The sequence below is a fragment of the Myodes glareolus genome, chromosome 13, assembly GCF_982192425.1.
Source record: "Myodes glareolus chromosome 13, mMyoGla1.1, whole genome shotgun sequence".
NCBI classification, from domain to species: domain Eukaryota; kingdom Metazoa; phylum Chordata; class Mammalia; order Rodentia; family Cricetidae; genus Myodes; species Myodes glareolus.
Genome location: NC_142038.1, coordinates 50,680,969 through 50,694,628, shown reverse-complemented (window position 1 = coordinate 50,694,628; position 13,660 = coordinate 50,680,969). Strand labels below are relative to the sequence as shown.

Genomic DNA, 13,660 nt, shown 5'->3' with positions numbered 1-13,660 from the left:
AAATGCTTTTGTAGTATGATTGGGCATCTCTTGGGTATATTCCCAAGAGTGAAATTGCTGGGTCCTGAGGTAGGTTGACTCCCAGTTTTCTGAGAAACTGCCACACTGATTTCCAAAGTGGTTGCACAAGTTTGCATTCCCATCAACAATGGATGAATGTTTCCCATACTCCACATCCTCTCCAGCATAGGCTATCATTGGTCTTTTTGATTTTAGCTATTCTGACAGGTATAAGGTCGTATCTCAAAGTTGTTTTGATTTGCATTTCCCTGATCGCTGAGGAGGTTGAGCATGATCTTAAGTGTCTTTTGGCCATTTGAACTTCTTCTGTTGAGAATTCTCTGTTCAGTTTTTTAATTGGGTTAATTAGAGTTTTAATGTCTCGTTTCTTGAGTTCTTTATATATTTTGGCGATCAGACTTTTGTCTGATGCGGGGTTGGTGAAGATCTTCTCCCATTCAGTAGATTGCCTTTTTGTCTTAATGACAGTGTCCTTTGCATTACAGAAGCTTCTCAGTTTCAGGAGGTCCCATTTATTCATTGTTGCTCTTATTGACTGTGCTACTGGGGTTATACATAGAAAGTGATCTCTTATGCCCATGTGTTGCAGAATACTTCCCACTTTCTCTTCTATCAGGTTGAGTGTGGTCAGATTTATATTGAGGTCTTTAATCCATTTGGACTTGAGTTTTGTGCATGGTGATAGATATGGATCTATTTTCATTCTTCTACAGGTTGACATCCAGTTATGCCAGTACCACTTGTTTTTTTTGTTTTGTTTTTTTTTTGTTTTTTGTTTTTTACCAGCACCACTTGTTAAAGATGCTTTCTTTCTTCCATTGTATAATTTTAGCTCCTTCGTTGAAAACCAGATGTTCATAGGTTTGTGGATTAATATCAGGGTCTTTGATTCGATTCCATTGGTCAACATCTCTGTTTTTATGCCAATACCAAGCTGTTTTCATTACTGTAGCTCTGTAATAGAGTTTGAAGTCATGGAGAGTAATGCCTCCGGAAGTACTTTTATTGTATAGGATTGTTTTGGGTATCCTGGGTTTTTTGTTTTTCCATATAAAGTTGATAATTGTTTTCTCAAGGTGTGAAGAATTTTGTTGGGATTTTGATAGGAAGTGCATTGAATCTATAGATGGCTTTTGGTAGAATTGCCATTTTTACTATATTGATTCTCCCAATCCAAGAGCATGGGAGATCCTTCCATTTTCTGGTATCCTCTTCAATTTCTTTCTTCAAAGATTTAAAGTTCTTGTCAAATAAATCTTTCACTTCCTTAGTTAGAGTTATCCCAAGATATTTTATGCTATTTGTGGCTATCGTGAAAAGTGATGTTTCTCTGATTTCCCTCTCTGCTTCTTTGTTCTTTGTGTATAGGAGGGCAACTGATTTTTTGGGGTTTATCTTGTATCCTGCCACATTACTAAGGGTGTTTATCAGCTGTAGGAGATACTCTAAAAAAAAAGTCCATCAATATACTTAGACATCTTAACTTTTTATTCCAATATTTATTATTTAAAGATGTTGGATTTCATAAGCTCATGGGCAGCCTTCATGTTGCAGGTCAAAGAAATTATCTGTTCCAGCCTCAGTGGTGTCCAGAATAATGGGAAGAGGAGGATGTAACATTACAGCAATACAAGATGTTACTGGTGCCCATATTGATGTGGATAAACAAAAAGATAAGAATGGAGAGAGAATGATTACAATAAGGTAACTGTTTAAAAATGACATATATATTACTAGTTCTGAATCAAAATTTTATAAGAAGCACACTTTTAGTAGATAGGAATTTTATTTGAAAGTTGGGATACAGCTCAATAGTAAATTTCTTGTCTAACATATATTAAGCCCTGGGGTCAATACCAGGTGGAAAAAGTGATTCATAAGATTATCTAAGGAAAAGCAAAATCAAAATGTATTGTAAAAAAAAATTTCTATTATAAAAAAGGTTACCTAAGGTGTGTTGTTTTTCATATTTTTGGCCTTATTTCTTTTGTTCTCCAGGGGTGGTACAGAATCAACAAGATACGCAGTTCAACTTATCAATGCACTTATTCAAGATCCTGCAAAGGAACTAGAAGACTTGATTCCTAAAAACCATATCAGGACACCTGCCAGCACCAAGTCCATTCATACAAACTTCCCATCTGGAGTAGGCACCGCAGCAACTTCCAGCAAAAATGCATTTCCCTTGGGTGCTCCAGCTCTTGTAACATCACAGGCAGCAACATTATCTACCTTCCAGCCCACTAATAAACTTAGCAAGAATGTGCCAACAAATGTGCGATCTCCTTTCCCAGTTTCTCTTCCCTTAGCTTACCCTCATCCTCATTTTGCTCTGCTGGCTGCTCAGACTATGCAACAGATTCGGCATCCTCGCTTACCCATGGCACAGTTTGGAGGAACCTTCTCACCCTCACCTAACACTTGGGGACCATTCCCAGTGAGACCTGTGAATCCTGGCAATACAAATAGTTCTCCAAAGCATAATAATACAGCACGTCTGCCTAACCAGAATGGACCTGTTTTACCATCAGAATCTCCTGGACTAGCTACTGCAAGTTGTCCTATCACTGTCTCTTCTGTGGTTGCTGCCAGTCAGCAGCTATGTATGACTAATACTCGAACTCCTTCATCAGTCAGAAAGCAGTTGTTTGCTTGTGTGCCTAAGACCAGTCCTCCAGCAACAGTGATTTCCTCTGTGACAAGCACTAGTAGTTCCTTGCCTTCTGTCTCCTCCACATCTACCACTAGTGGACAAGTTACCACCACATTTATGCCTGCAACAACTCCTCAAGTACAACTTTCTTCACAAAAGATAGAGTCTTTCTCTGCCATGCCACCTTCCAAAGAGAAAGTGTCTACACAGGACCAGCCTTTGACAAACCTATGTACACCAACTGCAAACAGTTGTAATAGCTCTGCCAGCAACACCTCAGGAGCTCCAGAAACTCACCCATCCAGTAGTCCTTCTCCTCCCTCCAATAATACACAAGAGGAAGGACAGCCACCCAATGTGTCTGATTTAAATCCTATGTCAATGCCTTTTGCCTCTAACTCAGAACCAGCTCCATTGACTTTGGCATCACCTAGATTGACCACTGCTGATAATCAGGACACTGGTAATTTACCTCAGTTAGCTGTACCAACACCTCGAGTTCCTCATCGAATGCAGCCCAGAGGTTCATTTTACTCAGTGCTACCAAATGCAACTATACACCAAGATCCCCAGTCAATTTTTGTTACCAATCCTGTTCCTTTAACACCACCTCAAGGCCCACCAGCTGCAGTACAGCTTTCATCAGCTGTGAACATTATGAATGGTTCTCAGATGCACATAAACCCAGCAAATAAGTCTTTGCAACCTCCGTTTGGCCCAGCCACACTCTTTAATCACTTCAGTAGTCTTTTTGATAGCAGTCAGGTGTCAGCTAACCAAGGGTGGGGAGATGGCCCACTGCCCTCAAGAGTTGCTGCAGATGCCTCTTTCACTGTTCAGTCAGCTTTCCTGAGTAACTCTGTACTGGGACACTTGGAAAATGTGCACCCTGACAACTCTAAGGCACCTGGCTTCAGACCACCTTCCCAGAGAGTTTCTACCAGTCCAGTTGGTAAGTCATTAAGTATTGTAGTTAAATATGGGGCTGTTATAACTCACCTTCTAGCTAGTAGGCATTTATTTTGCACCTAATATTGCATAACTTTAAAGAAATGCTTTGTAATGTTGCTTTAAATGGTTCCACTTATTGCTGCATGTCAATCACATAAAATAAGCTGTTTCATTCTTTTGTATTTCTGTACCTAACAGTAAGGAGATTATACCTTGTATTGGTTCAGTCTTTTGGAAGTTGATGTCCATTATATTAATAAAAAGGATCCATAGCATACTTCAAGGATTCCATATTTATAGATTTTTTTAAATCATAATGGTTATTTGATTTTCTGATTGAAAACATTAGAACTGCACACTGCTCCATCATTCATATTACTTTATATTACATTAATGTGCTCAGTATCTTTTACATCATTAGGTACAGCTATGGAAGAGATTCCGGTCATGTGCTAACTCAATAGATTTTTTTTTGCTGGAGACACGGTCTCCATCTGTAACCACACTGGCCTTAAATTCATAGCAGTGTTCCTTTATCACTAGAGTGCTAGGATCATAGGCATGAACCACTGTCTGGCTTTGACTTCTTGACTTAGAAATTAGATGCTGCTGTTATAGAGAAGGGGCTCTCGGAACTCCTGCTGCTCTCTATTTCAACCAACAGATTCTAAGAGAGAGGTAGGCATAGCATCCAGTTGTATACCCAATGGTGAACCCACTGGGCTCAGATAGTTCCAAACTCAGGGTCACGCAAATGGCCCTAGTAAAATTTTGTAGGACGTTAAATAAAACCCAATGAATATGGAAAAGAGATTTGTATAGAAGAAGTGGGGTTGGTTGGGTTAGGAGTCAAAGGGAGAGTAATAATGCATTTGATACATGTATGAAATTGTCAAAGGAAAAAATAATTATTAGCTACTGATACATTTAAAAAAAGATGTAGATGGATTGCCTGCCAGTTTTGACTTGAAGATATTTGAAAGAGGAAGTCTATTTTGCAGAGAATAAGAACAAAATTTCAGTCCAGTCTGTACTATACTGAAAAATGAGAAATTCTTAATGTCTGAAATTATTTCAAAACTTAAGGTTAAAAAAAATAATATCGTTTGAGAATTAGCTTTAGTAGCATACACCTGTAATTGCAACACTTAAGAGACTGAGATAGTAAAATCACAAGTTCTAGGCCAACCTGAACTACATATCAAGATCCTGTCTCAAATGAAAATGTGGGTACTAGAGAGAGCAGTTAAGAGTACTAGTGCTCTTACAGAGAACCCAGGGTTCAGTTCCTACCACACACAGCAGCTTACAACTGTCTGTAACTCCAGTCCCAGAGGATCTGACACCCCTTTCTGGCCTCCATAGCTACCAGGCATGTATATGGTGCACAGACATACATACAGACAGAACACCCATACACATAAATAAATAAAATTAATTTTAGAAAATGAAATAAAAGTCTGGTGGCCCACAGTAGTGATAAGTTACATGCAAGCAAGGCAAAACATCCAGACACATAAAAACAAAATGGGCTGGAGAAATGACTCAGCCGTTAAGAGTACTGACTGCTCTTCCAGAGGACCCAGGTTCAATTCCCAGCACGCACATGACAGCTCACAACTGTCTGTAATTCCAGGATCTGACACCCTCACACAGCCATACATGGCAGGCAAAAAAAAAAATGCACATAAAATAAAAATGAATAAATTATTTTTAAAATATAAAGCCAGGCAGTGGTGCACGCCTTTAATCCCAGCACTTTGGAGGCAGAGGCAGGCAGATCATTGTGAGTTCAAGGCCAACCTGGTCTACAAGAGCTAGTTCCAGGACAGGCTTCAAAGCTACAGAGAAACCCTGTCTCGAAAAACCAGTAGTGGTAATAATAAATAAATAAACAAATAAATAAATAAATAAAATATATAAGTAAATTTTTTAAAAAGAAATACTCTTGGAAGTTAGAGAGGTGAGTCAGCTGTTAAGAGCAATAGCTCTTCCAGGAAATCTGATTTCAGTTCAGCACCTACATCATGTGCCTCACAACTGCCTGTAACTCCAGCTCCATGAGATCTGAAGCCCTCTTCTGGATTCATGTGAAAAGTATTGGAAGGAAACACTACTGCCACTTAACATTCTATTCTAATTGGAAAACTGCTCTTTAGACCATGGTGCCCTTTTGGTAGTTGTACACTACTAGTTTATGTTGTTCTGGATATGTTGTAGCCTTAACTTTTATTTCAGATATGTTTAGATTTACTTGTCTTTTCAGAGAAACATTGCTGTTATTTTTCAAATATATCTATAACCTTGTAAAACTATTATCCAAACTATCATGTACACATTTCTTTCTTCCTTTCTTTTCTTCGTTCTTTCTTTCCTTTCTCTTTTTTTAAAAGTTTTCCAAGAGTTTCACTGTGTAGCCCTAGCAGTCCTGTAACTCACTCTGTAGAGCAGGCTAGCCTCAAACTCACCTGCCTCTGCCTCCCAAGTGCTGAGATTAAAGAAGGCATGTGCCACTATTGCATTTTTCTTTTTTGTAAATAAGCATCTATTGTGAATAGTCACTTTGGGAAACTAGTGAAAATTTTCGGAAACCTCAGTGTGAAAGAACTCACTGTTAGTGTACTCAGGGCTTAATAGAGAATATTTTTCTTTGATTGTCCTTATGGGGAGAAAATGAGGGATGGGGGGTATATAGTCATGTACCTGGAGACTAGAGGATAAATGTCAGATGTTCTCCTCAGTAGTTCTCCAGCAATTATTTCTTTTATTTTTATTTATGTATGCATGCATATATGTGTACCTTATTCAAGTACTCTCAGGTAAGAAAAGAATGTCAGATTCCCTGGTACTAGAGTTACAGACAGTGTGAGTTGCCAGCTATAGTATTGAGGACTTCTGATCGATCTCTTCAGTACAGTCCCTCTCTACTTTATACATACATACATACTACATTTAGTCTTTGTGTCTGCCTCAGCACACATGTAGAGGTTAGAAGACAACTTACAGGAGTTAGTTCTCTTTCCCCAACATGGGTTCCTGAGATGAAAACTCAGATCATTAGGTGTGATGGCAAGAGCTCTTGACTGCTTACCCAATCACCAGTCCCTCTCCTTATTATTTGAGACAGGATCTCTCACTGAACCTTGAGATTAGTAACTTGGCTAGTCTGGTTGGCCAGCAACCCCTTGGGATTCTCTTCAGTGCTGGGGTTACCTATTCATTCTAATGAGTCTGAGTACTTGGGATCAAATTCAGGTCCTTTTGTTTATGCAGCATGTGCTTTACCAACTGAGCTATTTCTCTATCGCTATTTTTATGCTTTTTAAATGGATTTATATATTATATACCAAAGCCATTTTCCTTAATGATGGGGAAATCAATTGTTTAAAAGCATCTTAAGATAATTTTTGATAACTTTTATGTTAATTGTTGTCGGGGTTTCTGTCCTACCTGGTTCCCACAATCGTTAAGTCCCAAAGAAATCACACAGAGGTCTACATTAATCATAAACTGATTGGCCCATTAGCTCAGTCTTCTTATTAACTCTTATAACTTATATTAGCCAATTATTCTTGTCTGTGCTAGCCACATGGCTTGGTACCTTTTTAGCGAGGCAGTCATATCTTATTTCTTCTGTGTCGGACTCACAACTGCAGAGAGAATGGGCTTCCTTCTTCCCAGATTTCTCCTGTTCTCACTGACCCACCTCTAGTTCTTGTCTGGTTGTCCTGCCTATACTTCCTGCCTGGCTACTGGCCAATCAGCGTTTATTTAAAATATAATTGACAGAATATAGACCATGGTCCCACAGATAATAACTACTTTTTTGGCTGGACATGGTGGTTTATGTCTATAAATGTAAAACCTGGGAGGCAGAGACAGGCAAAGTTCAAGGCCTCCCTGGTCTACATAATGAATTCCTGGCCAGTCAGGGAAAAAAATAATAATAATTTTTAAAAAAGAAAAAAAAGGTTGGAGAGGTGGTTCAGTGGGCAGTTTAGAGTACTTGTTGCTCTTACAAAGGTTTTTGGTCTGATTCCATAGCAGCTCATACATCTATAACTCCAGTTTCAAAGGATTCAACATTTCCTCCTTTTTTTTTTTTCAGATGACAGAGCCTTTACACCTATAAGTCTGACTGGTCTGAAACCCAAAGAGAGACGCCTGTCTCAGCCTTTCTAGCGCTGTACCACACCCAGCCACCCTCTTCTGACCTTTGAGGGTACCAGGCATACATGTGGTGTACATACATACATGCAGGCAAAACATTCATACACGAAATAAAGCAAAATAGCCAGGCAGTGATGATGCAGACCTTTAATCCCAGCACTCGGGAGGCAGAGGCAGGTGGATCTCTGTGAGTTCGAGGTCAGCCTGGTCTACAAAGTGAATTTACAGGACAGCCAGAGCTACACAGAGAATACCTGTCTCAACCTCCCCCCCACACACACACAGATTGATTGATAGACAGACAGACAGACAGATAGATATAAAGCTGGACTTGGGTTTAACTATTTGTAGGCTGCCAAATGCCTATCAGCATTCCTACCACCTGAGTTCAATTGCTAGAAACCACATGATAGATCAAAAGAACCAACTCTCAAATGCATGTTCTCCACACATTTGTGTTTTATGCACAAAAAATAGATAATTTAGCTAGGCAGAGGTGGCGCCACACCTTTAATCCCAGCAGTCTGGAGGCAGAGGCAGGTAGAGCTCTGTGAGTTCGAGGCCAGCCTGGTCTACAGAGCAATTTCCAGGATAGCCAGGGCTACACAGAAAAACTCTGTCCTGGAATATATAAGTCAATAACTAACTTAATGACACAAATTCCTTGTTCTGGACTGGAAATTAGTACCTACCTGTAATTTGTTTCTAGACGTTTATCTCCTTTCCCTAGTACACTCACTAGAGAAACCAGTGAGATTTAAAGAAAGTACTAAATTTAACTTTATACAAACTAATAGAAGCTATTATGTAATTTGCAGTTTTTGTTTATGAGAATACTAAAATTAATATTACTTTATTGGGTTTTTTCTTTGTGAGTAAAGAAACATTAGTAAATTTTTTTGTTCATCTTCATTGGAAATGACTATAGCTTTATAAGTAACTAGCTTTACTTAAAGAGTTTCCTCAAAAGAGAATGCATACGTTATTGGGCAAGTACCACTTAGATATACACAAAATGGTCTTATTTAATGTCCCATTCAGTAACAAAAGCTTGAAGATATATTTAGAACATTACTTCAGATGAACTTCCACTTTGAAACACTGAGTTCACTTTCCTTTAGTTAGAGATACTGGGTGATATTCTTCTGATTATAAAAGATTGGGTTTGGCAATATAGTATCATATACATGAGTTCATTTTTCTTTGATTTATGAAAAATATGCCATATGCTTCTTTATCTTAAAAAAATTAAGTAAACCTTCAGCTTTCCATTTTAAAGTCTCAGCTAATTGGATATCTTGAACCTGTTTTATTTCAGGGTTGCCATCCATTGACCCCTCAGGCAACTCCCCATCTGCTGCTGCTCCTCTGACAAGTTTTTCTGGCATACCAGGGACAAGGGTTTTCCTGCAAGGGCCAGCACCTGTCGGGACTCCTAGTTTCAACAGACAACACTTTTCTCCCCATCCTTGGACAAGCGCCTCAAACACATGTAGGAATCCTAGAGAAACTCTTCGCAAAGAATCTTAAATAAGCTATTAAGCCATTTAATTCTGGGTACATTATGTAGTGGTTTTAGTAAAATAAGAAATATGCAGATACCTGAGGTTTGTATGTGATCAAACTAAAAATGTTTCCACTGGGTCTTTGGATCAAGAATCCGTGATACACCAGCCAGAGAGACGGCTCAGGGGGCAGAGCGCCCAACCGCTCCGCCCGAGGACCCGAGTTCGGCACCGCCGGTTGGCCTGCAGAACGACCCACACACAACCTCCCACCGTCCACCGAAGATCCGCGTAGAGTAGTAGGCAAAAAAAAAGTGATACACATAGTAGTTTACAAAAGGCCTCTGTGAATGACAGCAAGGTTGTGAAATTACTCTGAAAAGAAACTAATTGTAGGTGATCCTTCTGACATAGTTTCACACTTATTTTTGCATTTTGGGGATGTATTTATTACCTTTTATAGATGTGCCTTTATTTTTACTTATTTCAATATTTAGAGCATGTGAATTATTTGGTCTCACATAACATATGATATTCTCTCCCACTCCTTGTTCTGGAAATTGAGCTCTGGGCCTTGACTAGGCCAGTGACTACGCCACAGCTACAGCTCTTCTTCTTCTTCTTTTTTAACATAGTCCATATTAGCTTTTTATTTTCTTTATTTTTTTTTGAGACAAGATTTCTCTATGTAACCCTGGCTGTCCTTGAATTTAGTATTTAGACCAGACTCACCTCAAACTCACAAAGATCTGCCACAAAGATTCCAACACAAAGAGGCAGTCTTCTGAGTGTTGGAATTTAAGGTGTGCACCACAACACCTGATCTGCATTAGTCTTTGTGACAAAGAAAACTACACATATTACAAGTTCACTGAAGAATCAAAATTATCACTTAAGTTCTAGAATGATTTCAACATTTAACTTCTCTTCCTTATAGAAAAAGAGGCCTATAGAAATGGGAGAAAATTAGCTGGGCAGTGGTGGTGCACACCTTTAATCCCTGCACTCGGGAGGCAGAGGCAGGCAGATCTCTGTGAGGCCAGTCTGGTGTACAAGAGCTAGTTTCAGGACAGGCTCCAAAGCTACAGAGAAACCCTGTCTCGGAAAACCAAAAGAAAGAAAGAAATGGGAGAAAATTAACAGATACATAAAATACATAGTCTTTAAACACTGTCTTAGTAAATGTAAGATATAATTATGTTTTCAGAGGATTATTTACTATAATGATAAATTCTTTTCTAGCTTTCTCCAATTCAATTGAAAAAAAGCCTTACAGGCTCTTTATACTTAGCTTCAGGCAGAAATATTCTAAACAGTGGTTATAAAAATATTTTCATTTGAATTATCGTTTTAAATTAACTTTTCTTTACAGAACCTATGTTGTTGGAATATATCTTTACAAGGTTTCTCATATTCCTTTAGTTTTTATATGTAATAAAACAATAGAGAAATATTTTGCCACCAGGTGACTCTCCTATTCCATCTGTTTCTTCGGGATCATCTTCACCTCTTTCAGCCACTTCTGCACCACCAACTTTGGGCCAACAATCAAAAGGAAATAGTGCCAGTCAGGATCGAAAGATACCTCCTCCTATTGGAACAGAGAGGCTGGCCAGGATTCGGCAAGGAGGATCTGTTGCACAAGCTCCCGTTGGGACCAGTTTTGTTGCTCCTGTTGGACACAGTGGGATCTGGTCATTTGGTGTCAATGCTGTGTCAGGTACCTTACCCTCTCTCTGCCAAGACATTCTGAATATTATAAGAGTTTGTCGTTAAAACTTAATTCCTAGAGGTAGGGGAAGAGGGGCTAGAGAGAGGACTCTGATAAAGAGCAGGTCTAGCAGAGGACCTAGGTTCAGTTCTAAGCACTCAAATGGCAGCTCACAGCTGCCTGTAATGTAATTCCAAGGCATCTAATACATCTTCAGACTATTGTGGACTCCTGCATGTAGGTAGTGCACACACATACATGCATGCACCTAGACACATAAAATTAAATAATTTTCCCCAAAAGTTGAATTCCTTAAACGTGTATATATTGGTACACACCTACTAACACTTCAGAGCCTTAGGGGGATCACCAATCCCAGATCACCATGAGTTACACAGGGAGTTTAGGGTCCAGTCTGAGCTGTTGCATGGTGAGGCCTCCTCTCACAGACCAGCGAGTGTTGATATAGCCCCAAAGTAGAGCACTCACCTTGCACACAAAACCGTGGATTGGCTCTCTGATAATGCACAAAAGCAAAAAGTTTTTGTTTTTAACGGACATACAGACACAGCATACCAAAGTGTAAAAGAAGAAAAATCCTTAGTTTCTATACTTAACATTCAGTGAAAGAAAGGGATTTGTAGCTATGAGGGATTGATTTCTATCCTAATCTAGAATGTTATTTGAGATGATACATAGAATTGATTAGAAGTAAAAGTTTCAGCTGGACCTGGTGGTTCAGGAGGCTGAGGCAAGAATATTGACATGAGTTCCAGTCTAGCCTAAACTACTAAACTAGGTTCCTTTCTCAAAAGAAATATGATCCAAAGCATAATTGCTTTCTGTCTTAAGGTTTCCAGTGCAGAATAGTTTGAGTTCTTTCACATCAGGAGTTGAAAGTATGCAGAAGCATTTACCTGGTTTTCTAGGAACTTGATTTTTATTTGATTAGTTATGGCTTGCCAGGGTGTGGTAAATGTTGCAAGAACTCTTGAGAAGAATTATTTTGATATACAGGTGGATCTCTCTGAGTATAGTCTACGGACTCTACAGAGTGAGTTCCAGGACAGCCAGGACTGTTACTCAGAGAAACCCTGTCTCACAAAATAAGAAATAACAAAGTGGTAATATTTTATTGTTTTATCTAAGCCAATACTAAGCACTATTTTTAATTCTTTTTTTCCAGAAGGCTTATCAGGTTGGTCACAGTCTATGATAGGGAACCATCCAATACATCAACAATTATCAGACCCAAGCACATTCTCCCAGCATCAGCCAATGGAGAGAGATGATTCTGGAATGGTAGCTCCCTCTAACATTTTCCACCAGCCTATGGTAAGTGGCTTTGTGGGCTTTTCCACAGTGAGTTGACATGCATCATTGTAATTTTGATATGTTGCCAGCCAGTGTAGTCACTGGTTAAGGAATAGTTTATGAGGAAATTACCCTTTTGCTTCTGTGACTGTCAGATCTATTGTTCAGTTTTAAGAGTGGGTACTGTTGTCTTACAGCCCTTCTAAAACACCTGAGAGATATGAGTTCTGCTTTGTTTTCTGGGCCACACATTTGAGAGAGGTCTCTACCCCCAAAGAACTGGCTATTGGTGCTGGAGAGATGGCTCAGAGGTTAAGAACATTGACTACTCTTCCAGAGGTCCTGAGTTCAATTCCCAGCAACCACATGGTGGCTCCCAATCACCTATAATGAGATCTGATGCCCTCTTTTGGTGTGCAGGCAAACATACAGACAAAATACTATATATACATAGTAAATAAAAAAAAAAGAGCTAACTATTGGATTCATTGTTCTTTTGTGCACTTACAGTTTCTTGGCTTCCATATAGCCAGATTATAGCTGTAAATGCTCATATAGAATTACACTTTTTTTTCTTTTTTAAGATAGGGTCACACCATGTGATCCTGACTGGCCTGGAACTCACTTTGTAGACCAGGCTCTCCTCAATTCACAGAGATCCACCTGTCTTTGCCTAGGATTAATTTAAAGGCATGCACCTCCATACCCAACTACTCTTTTCTTATTAGTAAAACTGAACTAAGAAAATTGAGTATATTATATTTTCATACAGTGTGGGAAAGTTCCTAATAATTTCAAATTGGATTAGTTTTTGTTTGGTTTTGTTTTATTTTTCTCCTCTCTTACTGAAAAATATTGCAAAGGCAGATGAAATACTTTCTCAATACTATGCGATGATATACTAATAGAATCCTCCGAAGTTATTTGAATAAAGAATTATAAAGAGGTCTCAACTGATATTAATGGAATCATTATCTGTCATTTCATAATTAAGGCTTCTTTTCTGTTTTAGGGTCTGCCGATTTCCATGTATGGAGGCACCATTATACCCTCTCATCCTCAGCTTGCCGATGTTCCAGGGGGTCCACTGTTCAATGGACTTCACAACTCAGATCCTGCTTGGAACCCTATGATAAAAGTTATCCAGAATTCAACTGAATGCACTGATGCTCAGCAGGTAAAACAGGCTTAAATCTCTTCTACTTTTCAGATTTGTCATGTGACTCTGAATTTGATGGGAAATGTAAGGTCTGAGTAATGACTATTAATCTGAATTAAGTCTTTCATTATCAAAATGATGATTCTAAACATTCTATTTCTTATATGTGTGTTCTT

At 38.9% G+C, this 13,660-nt stretch overlaps 1 protein-coding gene across 2 annotated transcripts in view; it reads left to right on the top strand.

Annotated features, from left to right (window-relative positions):
- Ankhd1 (ankyrin repeat and KH domain containing 1) overlaps positions 1–13,660 on the top strand; it is a 109,729-nt gene that overhangs the window by 95,440 nt on the left and 629 nt on the right. The window contains exons 28-33 of one of the 2 annotated variants that reach the window (XM_048442388.3): positions 1,576–1,725; positions 2,020–3,626; positions 9,114–9,287; positions 10,817–11,020; positions 12,198–12,346; positions 13,338–13,502. In XM_048442388.3, coding sequence (XP_048298345.1) covers positions 1,576–1,725; positions 2,020–3,626; positions 9,114–9,287; positions 10,817–11,020; positions 12,198–12,346; positions 13,338–13,502 — 2,449 coding nt within the window. Of the gene's footprint in view, positions 1–1,575; positions 1,726–2,019; positions 3,627–9,113; positions 9,288–10,765; positions 11,021–12,197; positions 12,347–13,337; positions 13,503–13,660 lie in introns of both variants that reach the window. The other variant, XM_048442386.3, reaches the window with a different exon arrangement.